Genomic DNA, 14,728 nt, shown 5'->3' with positions numbered 1-14,728 from the left:
ATTTCTGTTGACTGGCTCTGCAGAGCAAAGTGCTCAAAAAGGAAAGATTAGAAAAGCAGCATGTTTCACATCTAACATTCAGGAATAAAGCTGACCTAGCAAGTTATTCTAAACTGCCTCTTGAAACAGATAACAAAGCTTTCAGCAATTTGTATTGATGTACAGATCACAAAATTAGTGCAGCTGGAGTTGTTCTGACCTACACCTCTACCTAGATAAATAAGTACAACAAACATCTGCTGGTGTTGCAACAATTAGCAGTTCTGCCCAGCAACACACTGAAAGTTTTCTTGATAAAAACCTACTTTTGCTCCTTTTTATTCTGAATCTAAGTTTCACTTGCAAGCAAAGGCAAATTGGAAACCAATTAACAATTCTGAAAGGTAAACAGATAAACCTAAGGGAAAGAGGTTAAGAGGTAACATATTTGCCAAAACTTGCTGTGTTTTAATCCAAGGCTTCTACCAGTTGTCTTGGGGGATGCAAAATCCAACTTGAATCACAGTCTCAGCAAAGTAGTTCCATTTAAAAAAACATTAATTGAAAAAGAAGTCAAAACATCCATGGTTACTTCCCAGAGCTGTTGCTAGATCCCTGGGGTACTGGCAGAAACACTCCCTGGATTTCATTCTGGTTCACAAATCCTCCTTCAGAACAAGCTGAAGGTCTGCAAGGAGCTGAGTGAGCTCCCAAAGCAGCAGCTGTGACAAACAGTTCCTCTCTTTTCACTTCAGGTCTGCAGATTTTCTTTCATTGCAGTTGATGATGGGAGTCCCCAAAGCAGGAGAGTTAACCTGACAGCTTGTGCACTGCTGTTAGCTGATTCATTTTCTGCTGTGTTTATTTGTGCTAGATTGGATATCATTTTTTGGCCAGGAACACACTTTTTTTGGCTTTAAATACATTTGGCAAAAATTCTAATGATAGAGTGGAAAAGGACAGGTCCAGATCTTTTAAAGGCTGTTTCTCTCTGTATTGGACATTCTTGGTTTACTTTGGGAGTGCAACACAGCAGCAACTTCTGTGTTCAGCTCCTATCACCCCAAGGACTGAACATTTTGTTAATTCTGACAAAATATTAAATCTCAGACTAAATGTCACTTGACATGTGCCTGTAGGATTCAAACAGGGTGCATGCTGCCAATTATTCACATAAAAAAGAGCAATCAGCCATGGAGAAATGCACAAGAACTGGATCATCCATTTGCTGTTAGTGAAGTGCTGGATTTAACCAATGTATGGGAGGTGGGGAAAGAGGCTGCTCTGCTCCCAGCACCAAGGTTCAGCACAGTTTTGTACTAAAAAAATCATGTGAAACAGTTCTGAAATTCAAATTACAGCATCCAGGCACAGCAGGTAAGCAAAAGACTGTGTAGAAACTCTTCTGAAACAGTTCTGAAATTCAAATTACAGGATTTAGGCACAGCAGGTAAGCAAGGCCTGTGGAGTAACTCCAGCTCTGGTTCTGTGGGTCACAACAAATTCTAATCCTGGTTGTCTCCAGCATTTACTCTGGCATCATTCCTGCACTGTCATAACCAACCTTGAGCTGGCATCAGCTGCCAGGTAACATTTCAAAACCTTTACACTTGCTACAGGGCAGGATTTTTCTTTTATCTGAACAGCATGTTCTCCTATGATTATTTCCACACAGACACAGGGGATGGATATTGACAAACACAAAGGCCTTAAGCAAGGAGCTGAGGGAACAAAAATAAAGATATTGAGACACTCTCTGTTCTGCTGGGAGTGTGCAGGCAATGAAAGCTGTGAGACACTGAGATCAGGAGCACACACAGGATGCCTGCAGCAAATATCTCAAGAAACACATGCAACAGCACCAGACCAACTGGAGGCCTTGGGTGAACCAGAAGTATTTAATTCCTGCTGCTAAAACAACGGTTCCTCCCCTCAGCACCCCTGCTAAGAACTCCTGGGCTCTGTGTGTACAACAAAGCTGAGCTGAAGGTCCCACAAGGATTTCTGGCTCCATTCCCTCTGGCTTTCTCTGCTTCCAAGCACAGCAGAAGCAGCTGCAGGTTTTTTGTCTGCTCTGCAGCAACAAGCTAAGACAAGAAACCATTTTTATCCAGATACTGTTTCTCCAATAACACTCTGGAAATTAGTTCTCCCTAAACTACTGTTCAAATAGCAAACTTCAGACTCCATACAGTGAGGACATTAATTCACTCTCCTAAAATGCTATCTCCAAGATACATTACAGGCTTTCACTCTGAGAGCTGACATTCTAGAGAGGTTTTGAATTAAATTATTTGCTAAAACAGGCACTGTCTGGCACTGTGGAAGAGTTTAGTTCTACTCAGCACACACTTGGGATCATGAACTGCACAAAACTGTAAACTCATGTCCTAAATATAGAACATTCCAAATAACTCACTGATACCTTCATTCCACTTCAGTGGAATACTTTATCCAAGCATCTCAGTGTATTTCACACTGGTAAATTAGAAGCTATTTTAGACTCCTTTTACTTTTGAGAAACAGTGGCTCCACTGCTCCAATTAACAGGATCCAAGACTGATTTTCTTTTGCAGGATGAATGACATCCCACAGCACCACCATGGGAAAACAGTTGCATCCTTAAACCATTTTAGAGATTTGGGAGATTATTCTTGAATGACAGACAATCAAACACTTGCCCAAGAAGATAAGTGAGAAGTGTCTCTTGCTATCCATCTATCATATCTGAGTTTCTTTAAGGATTTTTAAAAAAAAAATCATTTCACTTGTAGGGATGAGCTATTTTCCAGAGCCCTACTGCTGAAAAACATTTGTCTCTCCCAGATGGAGGGTTTTTATTGAAATATCTGTACAAGTTTCCTCAGCCTCAGCACCAAGGCCTCCACACCCTGGTGTGTGCAGCTGCCAGCCCTGGGAGGTGGCACCAAGAGCAGTGCAGTGCCCTGCTTACATAAAATGCTTATCTGCAGCTCAAACCTGCCAGAGCTGCACGTCCACCTCATGGAAATCAAGGGCAATTATCCTGCTGCCTGCAGAACAAAACATTTTTAACCACCATTAACACACAGCAGTTCACCGGGGTGTGGCCCCAGACAAACGGGCACTTCTAGTAATTGAAGTGCAGACACACTGACAACACATCCAATGGTGCTCCCAGGAGATGCAGGATGAGCACTGGACAAGGGCTGAAAATGTTCATGCACAATCAGCAGAATGGCCCATGAGTTCTGCTTGGATTTCATTAAAACCTCCATGGTGTATCTGTCTCTATTATGCTGACTGGTGTGAGTGGTCATGCAACAAAAACACAACCAGAAATGAAGAGACATGGAGGAGAGGGAATCTGACAACTTCCTGAGAATCAATCCAAATGAAGCTTTTTGCAATATATAAAATAATAATTGTACATTTATTCTCAAAAGATGCATTCCAAATTGCTATGCTTTCATCTAAAGTACTGCCATTAATTTATTATTATGAGAGTGAAAGTATTCATCCTTGATCACAATCAATTTACACTTTTTTCACTTAGTTTTGCCACTTCCATCTTTTCTATCTGAAAACTCAAAGCAACAATCAGCTCTTGGCATATTCAGTTACACGATCTGTCAAACTGCAACTGAAACAGGAGCATTTTCTTATTTCAAACTGTCTAAGGTTAAGAAAAGCTTCAGCCCAACAGAACTGCAAAAATAAAACAGACTCCCATTCACACTGAGAACTTCCTACTGTGACACAGACTCCACTGGCTCCAGCACTGAGGGAAAAAAAAATCTTTTGTAAACTTAGAAATAGCTTGAAATCCTAAAGTCTTATCTGCTGGACTATATCAGCATGTTCACAACAGCCTGGCAAACAAAAAGGGCACACATGCTAGAACATGAAATGCTACACAAAATTAGTAGGTGGAACAGCCTACTAGACATGTGAATGCCTTGCATAGTGTTCATTCTTGCTGGGTTATAAATTAAATGTAATCACAGAAGTTAATGATGTCTGCCACTTCACAAAGAGCAGAAAGGGAAAAGCTCATTTGTGCAAGTGGCACACTCTTTATATTTTATTTTGCAAAGCAATTCCTGCTGCCAAGCTTTGTGTTTGCCATGAATGTATTTGAAATATCAGAGTACAGGACACAGGTTTGCCTTTCTCTTTGCTTTAACTGCTCACTTTATTTAAACACAATAATTGGTGACAAGCAGCAACATCTCCCTCTCAAATGGAGCAGCACTGATCATACAAGAAATTCTGTCACCCCTTCCTGGGGCAGAACAAAAAAGTCAAAAAGTTATTAAAGAAACCATAGACAACTGTAGGATTCTGGAGTCTCTTTCCTTGTGCATAAATCAAAAAAACAAAGTTTCTCCAAAGCTCAGATGTTAAACCATCAGAACACCCAACTATTCCACTACCCCCACACTGAGCTGCAGAGCTGACTAAGGAACCTCCATGTACAAACAACTGTAAATGATAAATCTGAAATTCAGCTGCTTACTCACACACCAACACCCTCAGTCAACAATTCCAGTTGCTTTTGAGATGTCTGGACATACTAAATTTAGGAGCTGAGAGATGATTTCCACTTAGCAATGCTCAGGAAAGCCTGGTCTCATCAAGAAGCACAGCAGACAATACTTTCCCTCTCAGAGCAGACAACATCACTCAAAATTAAGAATTTTGAAGTCAAGATCTAGGAAAAACAAACAAACAGTCTCTAGATTGAACCTAGAAGTTTTGATGCACACTCAGTTGCTACATGAACACCTCAGCTTGGTACCAAAAGTAATTGAAAATTACTTTTGAGTAAGTAGGACTCAAAAGTGAATAGGACTTGAGTACTACAGCCCTAGAAATCCTGAGCTCACCTAATTTATGTCACATGAACACAGATTTCTACAGCAAAAGATACAAATCCACACAAACTGAAAGCTTTTAGCATGTGAATGTGTAAAGACAGGAAGGACTGAATGTCACAATCTCTATTTTGTGCTGCTTTGACTATGCAATGCCCCAAAGGTGCTTCTCAATAATTTATTTTTTTTAACAGTGTAACTCTGTATTTAAAATCAGGCCTGAGCCCAGGAGATAAATGTATAGATCTTATTCCAGCAGAACAAATGGCTGCACAAGCTGCCTCATGTCTTATTTAGCTTTGCTCCACTCTGCCAGGCCTTAGGATACAAAAATTCCCTTCCTAAGCAGAGCACACTCCCCTAACCAGGCTGCAGAGCAACTCCTCCACCTCACCAGGCAATAAAGGCAGGAAAACAACCTGAAGGAATTTAATTGAAAAGATCCAAGTGTCTGCTTGGCTTTTTTCTCTGTATCCTGCCCTTCTGGACACACAGACAACAGATACATGTGACTGTGGTTTTCTGCTTTCTTCAGTTCCTCCTCACTGACACAGGGCTGAACACCACATTTCGGTCACACAGATCCCCAAGATGCTGCTCTTGCTTGTTTCTGCTGAATTGCAAACTGATGACAGCAACAAAACAGATCCATTCAAAATAAATCCATTCAAAATCTTCCACTTGGCATACATGAAATATATCCATTATATTTTCATAAATTACATTTTAAAAAGGCATCAAAATTTATTTTACCTGGACATCATAAAGAGCTACAATGTTCTCGTGCTGAAGTTCCTGTAAAACAAAATATTTGTATTATGGAAAAAAGTTACTAGCATTACTATTACTACTATTATTATCAATTAAATTTGCTGATAATACTGATTTGGTGATAATCAAAGAGAATCTGTTTAAGATGATCAGATGGAATTTAGAGGAAATCCCAGTTGTTTAGACAATTTTTAAAGGATAAGGAAGTTAGGCAATATCTTGAGAGGTCATAAAAACATTTGGTTCCAGAACTTTATGTCAATGACTTGTTACAGAAAGTACCAGAGCACAAGATCCTCTAATGAGCACTGAAAACTGACAAGATTTAATTTCCTACTCTTACATAATTCCTTGCTTAGTGAAGTAACCAACTCAACCATGTTCAAATCAACCTTACTTTTCTAATACAAAGAAAATCAAACCAAATAACATTAAATAAAACTCACAGGACACCTCATGAATTATTTGTAGTTGCTCAAAAAACTTTTGTTTGTTAAGTACTTGCAGCACACTAATACACCCAACACTAATTCTGGTATATAATAAATAAATGAGAATATGTATATAATAGAATATAAAGTAGTGATGTATAATATAATATAATAGTATATAAAGCAGTGATGTATCTCAAGAAGCTCAGAAACATGGGAAGAAAGCAGCACTCAGTATTACTGCAAAGCTGTGTGAAATGAGATGTGAAATCCAGAGAGCAGGGAATGCTAAATGACCACCCAAGGAGAAGTTTCCATAAAATAACACTGAAAAGCTGAAAGATGCTCCATTGCATTTCCTCTGCTAGAGCCACACTGCACATTTAAGGTAATTATCACAAGTCAGAAGTGGGCAGCTGCTTCAGGAATTAAAGTCAGCTCACCGGTTACAGCTTTCAAGGCAGCTTTGAGCAAAAAAGATGAAGAAAGATCAAAGAGTGATGCTTCACTCAGCTGTGATCTGCCGGGAAAAGGAGCCCCATTGGCCATCCTGAAGGACAAACTCTTCCACGTGTGCAATAAGCAGAGCCCAGACACTGCTTCCACAACAATTTGCTACTTTTAACTGCAAAATCATGTTCACCACCTGCTCTGAGACATTTCCAGAACTAAAGATTGAATTTGTTTTCTGTTTTTCTTAGTATTTTTATTTCTGGATCCCTAACAAAGAAACATCACAGCAGCAATTACTGTGACACCACCCATGACCTGGAATGAACTAGGTCAGAAGTCTCTTTTCCTTTTCAAGCAAAGCAGCTTTAAAAATCACTGCAAATTAACATACCTTTAAGATTTTTATTTCTTTTCCAAGTAGGATTTGTGACTTTGACAAGTTCTTTTTGTTAATACTCTTTATGGCTACTTCCCAATCAGTTTTCTGGAAGTGAACAAAAAAAGTACTGTTAGTTTACTTTTTTTTTTAAACTTTATTCTCTAACAACTATCTAGGAAAACACAGAGAAAAAAGTTGCAAGATCACCCCTTCTACCCACCAGTTATTACTACATCACATGACACCATCAAGAAGTATTTAATTCCACAGCTATTAAAATCCAGCTTTGGCTACACTGCATTTTAATGGATTCCAATGCATTAAAAACAAAACAAAGTAAAACCTAAGTAATCATATTCCATTTATTTTTTGGTAGCAGTGCTATGTATCTGCTTTTTTAGACTTCTCACAATGATGAAGTTACTTTCACTGTCCTTTTTAAGGACTTCTCATTTTCAGCTTTTCTATACTCTGCAGATGAAAACTGCACAGAACCCCCTCTGTTTTAAGCAAGTTTATATATTGTCTATTTATATATTATCCTATAATATATATTATATTATTTATTTCTGAGGTGGGAGCACCTCCATTGGCCTTTAAAGTTTCTGTCTCCATTTCTCTTTTTTTTTTAACCCCAAAATCACTGCACTGTGCCTCTCCAAGCCCCGAGCACTGTTAATCCTCCAAAATGCTAAATCTCAAGGGCTGTTTTCTGGAAAGCAAAGCTCTTTAGGCACCAGAATAAACTCCCAGCATCAAGAAACCATAACGTAACTATGAATATCCGGGGCGATGAGCAAGTCACGCCAGGAAACCAGACACCTCTGAATTTAAGAAATCTTCAGCCAATCCCAAAGGAGACAATTTTCCATTAGATCCCTCGTTATCCAGCGAGATAAACATGACCCTCCCGACAAACAAAGGGCTCAGCCTCCCCTACAGCTGCAACTCTCCCCTCGCCGCTATGGCAGGGACAGGGGAGGAGCGGTGGGAGCGCGGACAGGCCGGTGGGGCTGAGGGAAAGGAAAAAATAAAGATTTTATGGGTGCCGGGGCCGGATACCGGCTCAGGGCCGCGGGGCAGCCGCGGGCCGCAGCCCAGCCCGCATCTCCCTTCGGCTCTTTTTTCTCCCAAACCACGTCAAAACTCCGCAGAGGACACAACCCTCCCACCACCACCGCAGCTGTCACCCACCCGAGGGGCTCCTGTGGGCCCCAGGTTGTGTAACCAGCCCCGCTCCGTCGCTGTTTACCTTGCGGTGGCGACCTTTGAAGACCACAGCAAAGGCTCCGTGTCCTATCAGGTCCTTCTTGCTGTACTCAAAGTCCCCCACCACCTCCATCATCCCTCAGCGGGGCATGAAGCCCCCGGGAAGGACGGAGGGAAAACAAAGGGGCTCTTCCTGCAGCTACAGCCGCCTCACGGCAACCGGCGGCGGGGTGGGAGCCTGCCCCGGTCCTGGCTGCCCCCGGCGGCGGGGGCAGCTCCTCTCATAGCGCCGCAGACCCCCGGGCCGGCGGGGCTGCTGCAGGGCGTCACCGAGGCGAGGGGCTCCGTCGGGCATGGGGAGGGGAAAGAGGGGAATCTCAAGGGTCGGTTGTGAGGGGATAGCGCGGCATCGGCGCCGGGACGAGGGGCCTTCTCAGTGGGGAAGGGGGCTCCGTGCCCTGCCGCTGCCCGGCCCCATGGCCCCGCCACAGCGGGGGCTGCCAGCGCCGCGGCCCCGCTCAGGGACCGAACCCCAGAGCATCCAGCGAAGCGGGGAGAGGCGCGGCCCACGGCTCCGGGGATGGCTGTCGCTGTCGCCGCCGCAGCCCTCGCGAGAGAGGAGGAAGCAATGAGGGTGCGGACGGGGGTCTCTCAGGCCGCCAGCGCCTCCCGGGGCTCCTGCCGTTCCACCACTTCCTCCACAGAGACCCGCACTCGGCCAGCCCCGGCTGCGAGTGCCCGGCCCTCTGCACCGCCCCGCGGCTCTTATAGGCCGCAGTGCGCAGGCCCGGGCGCTCGGGTGCTTCCGCCGGCGGCCAAAGAGTGCCTCACCCCGGGTAACCTGGCGGTCCCTCCGCCGCCAGCGCCTCAGAGCGGGGCCGTTGCCCTCAGCTCTCCAGGGACCCCGTTGAGCCCTCCCCGCACCCGTCCCGTCAGGGCTCCGGGGGTCGGTGTGGTCGTTTTCTCAGTGAGGACGGTGATCCAAGCCCCTGGGCCCACCCTTGCCCTCACGCCGGGGCAGAGAGGCCAAACTCAGCCCTCACGCCCGGCCATCACCTCAGCCCTTCCCTCGGCCGCCTCAGGCGCCCCCGGCGGTGAGGACAACGCTGAGGGGCCACCAGGGGAAGAGCGAGGACCGGAATTGCACAGGACAAGAGCTGGGACAGTCAGGTATGGGATCATCCCAGGTTTCCAAGGCAGTGGCACTGCTTGCATAGCACCTCCAGGTCAGACACTGTCAGCCCTGTCCCTGCTCCAGGTCACACACCCTCGGTCCTGTCCCTGCTCCAGTAGTGAACAAGACTCTCCCTCAAACCTGAAACAAGGAGTTTCAATGGATGGAGAAGCAATGGAGGAACAGGCATGCAAAGTGCTGTGAGCCAAAACACTTAAGAGTTGTTTGCTCCCTTTATAAGGAGAACAACGCCTGTAATTTACAGCCCCTGCCTCCCAGCACTTTTAGATCAGCCTGGAGCTGTTTACAGCACGTACAAACATTTAAAAAAACCCAACCAGCCACCGAACAACAGTCACATGAAGCCTTTGACCTTCACCTCCAGGTCCACATAATTATGCTCCTTTCCTCTGTGTTCATTCCTCACTGCTCTCTTCCCATGTTCTCCATCACACCACCTCCACATCCCAGTCCCAGACCCTTTCAGGCTTCCCCAATATCCCCAGTGGATGCAGGGTGTGACCCCACACAGCTGTGCTGTCCCTTCCCTGGCGTGACCCAGGCTCTGCTTTCAGTGTCACCAGATCAAAATAGAGACTGAGCGAATAGCTCTGCAGCTGGGCCTCTCCCCATTCCTCACTTATCTCCCTTGGCTTTCCAACACTCCAAACCAGGAGCTGTGCACCATGTCAGGACCTCCTCAGCTAAAGACTTCTCCACAGACAATGAACTTAGATGTAAAAAATATCCAGCAAGAGATTCTTAAGGATTGACAGTTTTATGAAGGGCATTTTAAGCTATCAGAGGAATCCTAAGAAATTTCTTTTGTGAGGGCTTTAAAACCCCTCAAAACTGAATCCCCCCCCTTTATCTGGTGAAGTTTTGAGCTCCCATCTAAAATCCACCCACCCATGGCACTACCCTAACAAACAGCACCAAGAAAGTGGCGTTGACAATAATTTCAACAGCTCAGAACACCCCTCTGGAAAGAATAAATGAGATGTAAAAATATTCCAAGTTAATCATAAATTGAAGTGTTGGTAGTAACAGACACTTTGTGATATGCTTCACAGTGTCCCTTTAAACCAGGAAAAAGCCCACAAGCCTCCATGTGTTAAATATTCTGATTCATAAAAATAATTTCCCTCAGAACCGGTTGTTTATTGCCATCCACCAATTCTCACTTCAGTATTAATCCTCTCAGCGTCAGCGTGTATCCTCACCCCAAAATCAATGTCACAAGCCACATTCTAGGGAAGCTGAAAAACAAATTCATTCAGAAGATGCCTTTTGAGCAGGTAAAAGTCACCACAGCCATGACTAAGCCACCCAATCTGCATCACACTTGCGAACCGAGACACATTTCCCGACACATTTCCCTTGGGCAGCAGCGCTGCCTCACGTCCTTTTTGTCCTCCTAATGGGGCTGGAGCCCTGGAGCAGGTTTGTTTGGGCACAGCAAGGACAAGCAGGCAGGAGCGGCAGCGAGGTTTGACCGGAATAACAAAACACCCCGCGCTGGGATCGCGGCGAGCGGCACCCGAGGGCTGCAGGCTGCGGGATTTGCATGCGGGTCACTCCTCCCAGCTGGGGCCGTGAGTGGCTGCGAGTCGGTAACTCCGGCATCCACACCACAAAGAACCTACAGACAGCACCGTCACTGGCTTTGGGTGCTGGAGGAGTTCAGAGGCAGAACGGGCTGGATTCACCTTTCCCAAGGGAGCCTCGGTGCTGGAGATGCTGGGAGAGGGTGCAGGATAACCCCATGGGGCTCCTGCTGCTCCCACACACGGATATCCAGCATTTACCTGTATCCTGCAGCACCCGGGGCTGCTCTGCCCTATCCAAGCCCAAACACCAGTGCCCTTCTGATCCACCAGTGATCTTCAAACCACCTATATCCAGCATTTACCTGTATCCTGCAGCACCCGGGGCTGCTCTGCCCTATCCATGCACCAAAACACCCAATGCAACTGCCTGATCCACCCCAGTGATCCTTCAAAACCACCTTAAATCCAGCATTTACCTGTATCCTGCAGCACCCGGGGCTGCTCTGCTCCAACCATGCACCAAAACACCCAGTGCCCCTTCCTGATCCACCCCAGGGATCCTTCAAAACCACAGAGCACTCTGTCCTGGGTTGGTTCATTTTTAGCATCCCACTCTGCAGGAGCTGCAGCCCACTGAGAGACCACCCCCAACCCACAGGTGTGCAATTCACAGAATTCAGAGAGGGAAGGAAACAGGACAGCAGTGCTGGAGATGGCTCTGGGGCTCCTTCCCAGCTGCACCACCCTGATTCAAATTAGTCCCTCAGTTGTGAGCCAGCATTTCTGATCACAAGGGCAACACATCAAGGAAGGAATTAGCAAATTCCAGGTTGCTTGTCTGAGTGCAGAGAAGGATGCTTTCATCTGGTAGCAGCTCCACAGAACACAGACATCACGGCCCTGAGTTTTTTTTTAACACCTTTCATCCTCAAAACTACTAATGGACTTACAGCAAGCTGTTTTCTGCCATACCACACCACCAAAATGCAGCCCTGAGGTAGAAACATCACCTGAATAATGCTTGGGCTGACCCAAAAAAAAAAACAGAACAAGGCTGCTTTTCCTACTTTTCATGCAGAACAATGAATGAAGTTCATTTTCTTCCTATTCATTGAAAGATTTTTCTTGTCTCTCTCTCTCTCTCTCTCCCCAGGCTATAAACTTGCACATGGAAATTAAATTACAGATCTGGGAAAATATTCAAGAGATCATCTGAGTTGAACAGGACAGGAACATGTGGCTCCAAGGACCCAGGGAACACAACACACACTCCACTTGCATGGATAAGCAGGACACAGCCCCAAGTAAGAGTTTTCACATGGATTTTAAGGCCTCCCTTATCTAAATCAGCTCCCAAAGGTAGGAGTCTGACAGCATCCTGCTCACCTCAGAGCGATCTACTGCATTCCAGGTGTTCTTACCATATCCTTCCTTCCCTCCCTCCATCATACTCAGCATTTCATTAGACAGGTAACCCTTCCTCAGAGGACTGGCACACTTCCCAGTCCTTATCACCATTGGGATTTGTAACAAAATTAATGGTGGCATCAGCTGGGCTTTTAAAGGAGAAAGTGTCAGAGGGCTCTGCAGGACAGTTTCTGGCTATGCTTAAAATGATTCTTGTTTTACCAGTGAAAAATAACACCCTTGTGGTAGGAAAACCTGTGTGGGATGCTTAATGAGTAACTCAGGACTGAAACGTGGAAGCAGATCCCAGGATTCCAATCAAACAGCACTGGGAAAGCTCAGGCTTTTCAGTAAGGTTGGGGCTGCTGATCCCAGAAATGCAATCACAAAGCTCCAGCCTGCCTCCTAGCTTTGTCCTTTAACACAAAGTAACATCTCCCCCATTAATAACACCATCAACCCAAATTTGCATCTGCAATTGCCCAAATTAGCTCATTAAAGCTCCCATCCCCAGTGTGGTGGAGCAGGGAGGTCACGAGCTCCTGCAGCTCCTGCCAGGCAGAGGCAGCTCGGGAGGGAAGGGCAGCAGCTCTTCCTTCCTTCCTTCCTTCCCCAGAGCCTGAGCAGGCTCTGACTGCAGCCAGGCCCGGGAAATGCTGCATTCAAATCAAACTGGGAGGAGGAGTGGCAGGAATTGCTAAGGAATCCAGCTGGAGCAGGGCCAGCTCTTAGTATGCATGGAGCCTGCTGCTGCATGAATGGTAAAAATAGCAGCAGATAGATGCTTAGATAAGAAAATACAATTTGGTTTACATGCAAAGCCATCACAGAGCATGGCTCAAAAATCTACCTGCTATCAGATCACAGGAAGATTAAACCTGAGAGCTTATTTTGGTGTGAACTTTGTTGCAAGGCCCTCTCTTTCTTCAGGAGGTCTCACTTCCCCTTGGAAAACCTTTCTGCTCAGCATTAGAAAGGTGAGTTCCAATCAGGCCTTATGTCACAGAAGCAGAGTGTGGAGGGATGACAAGAGCATGGTCAAAGGGCACAGTGATTGCTTTGGTTTGGAAATCAGTGGGCAAGGTACACTGATATTTTAGGTACACCTACACATGCACAGCCAGGCCTAGTTCCCACAGGCAGGATCGTGTCCCTGAGCTCTGATACATCCCTGCCTCCAACACAACACACACCATGGATTGACAGGGCACAGTGACCCTGAGCAGAACTCCAGGGGAGGAGCAGAGAATGATTCTTCACTCAGGAAGAGCCACTTGCAACCAGGAGCAGCTGCTTGCAGCAAGTCAGACTTGGGGACAGAGCTGAGCTTCCAAGGGTGGGTCATTTCCTTTAGCACAAGCACGCCAAAAGGCTTGGAAACCAGGCAGGCTTCTTGGCTGTTAGTAGTGACCTGCTCCTCTTCTCCCCAGGGGCAGACTGATCAGCTGGTTTTAAACCACCCTATCCCACATTTACCTCAGGGAATTACAAAAGGTTTTGTTTATGCAGATGGATGCAACCTGGCCTTCACTGTCAGGAGGAACCAGCTGGAGGAAGCACCTAATGAAAGAGCAGCTATGGGATACTGAGCTCTTCCCAAAAGATCCCATAGAGATAGATCCCTGCTGGCTTGGCTGGCAGGAGGAGACACTCACAGGAACTACAAATTGCCTTCTCAATCATATTAAACATTTAACCCTTAGTTCTGGTCTGTGGCTCACCTGAACACTTGCAGACAAACAAAAGGCCATTACTGCACCATCTTAATCCTCCAAAGCAGAGATAAAGTCCTAAAATGCATCTTCTGCAGCTGGGAAGCATCTGAGACCCAAACTCCTGTTCTGAGTTGTAGTAATCACTGCATATGAGGGCTATGGAGAATGTTTTGATCTTCATGCTAACCCAGTGCAACTAAATCTGACAGTATCACTTCTGCTCCTTATTAATCACATCTTGATTTTCTCTGTTTCGTAAGCATCCTGGAAATAAACACTTCGTCCAGGTCTATTCACCTCATGGTGGCTGGAAGCCTGAACTGACTGATAAAAGGGCTCATAAGCAAACTTACAAATACCCAGCTGACAGTGTGAATCCCTCTCACCCACTGGGCAAGAAAATGCATTTGAGAAATTCCAGAAGGAGCCAGCCCTGTGCAATGGAAGCATTGCTATTTTCTGTGTCTGTCCCAGCCTTGCTGTCAGCACGTATCCAGGGCAAGGGACAAGTGGCACACAGAATTCCTGCTCCATTCTTCCCCCCCTATCCTTCCTCCCCCTGAGCCAGTGGTGGATGGGAAATGGACACTCTCTCCCCTGTTCAGAGTCTCATTTTCCCATTCCCAAGAGCTCCTGAAATCTGAAAACTAAGCACAGCTCCAGCAATAATTTGAAGTCCAGGCCTGTTGCACCTGAACAGATTAGCCAAGGAGTGATCTGCTGTGGATGCAGAGGATCACTGGCAGATAATGCTCAGCACAGCCCACAGGGAAATGGGGCTGTGTGGAAAGGCAAAACCTTACT

General features: G+C 45.8%; 1 protein-coding gene across 1 annotated transcript in view; it reads right to left on the bottom strand.

Annotated features, from left to right (window-relative positions):
- The window catches only part of ULK2 (unc-51 like autophagy activating kinase 2), a 38,064-nt gene extending 29,252 nt beyond the window's left edge, over positions 1 to 8,812 (bottom strand). The window contains exons 1-3 of the mRNA XM_064729603.1: positions 8,122 to 8,812; positions 6,882 to 6,974; positions 5,589 to 5,630 (exon numbers count right to left, since the gene is read on the bottom strand). Coding sequence (XP_064585673.1) covers positions 5,589 to 5,630; positions 6,882 to 6,974; positions 8,122 to 8,214 — 228 coding nt within the window. The 5' untranslated portion in view covers positions 8,215 to 8,812. The remainder of the gene's footprint in view (positions 1 to 5,588; positions 5,631 to 6,881; positions 6,975 to 8,121) is intronic.
- Positions 8,813 to 14,728: the final 5,916 nt, after the last annotated feature.

The sequence above is a fragment of the Zonotrichia leucophrys genome, chromosome 19, assembly GCF_028769735.1.
Source record: "Zonotrichia leucophrys gambelii isolate GWCS_2022_RI chromosome 19, RI_Zleu_2.0, whole genome shotgun sequence".
NCBI lineage: Eukaryota > Metazoa > Chordata > Aves > Passeriformes > Passerellidae > Zonotrichia > Zonotrichia leucophrys.
Note: the sequence above shows the minus strand (reverse complement) of the source record. Positions and strands in the feature narration are given on the sequence as shown.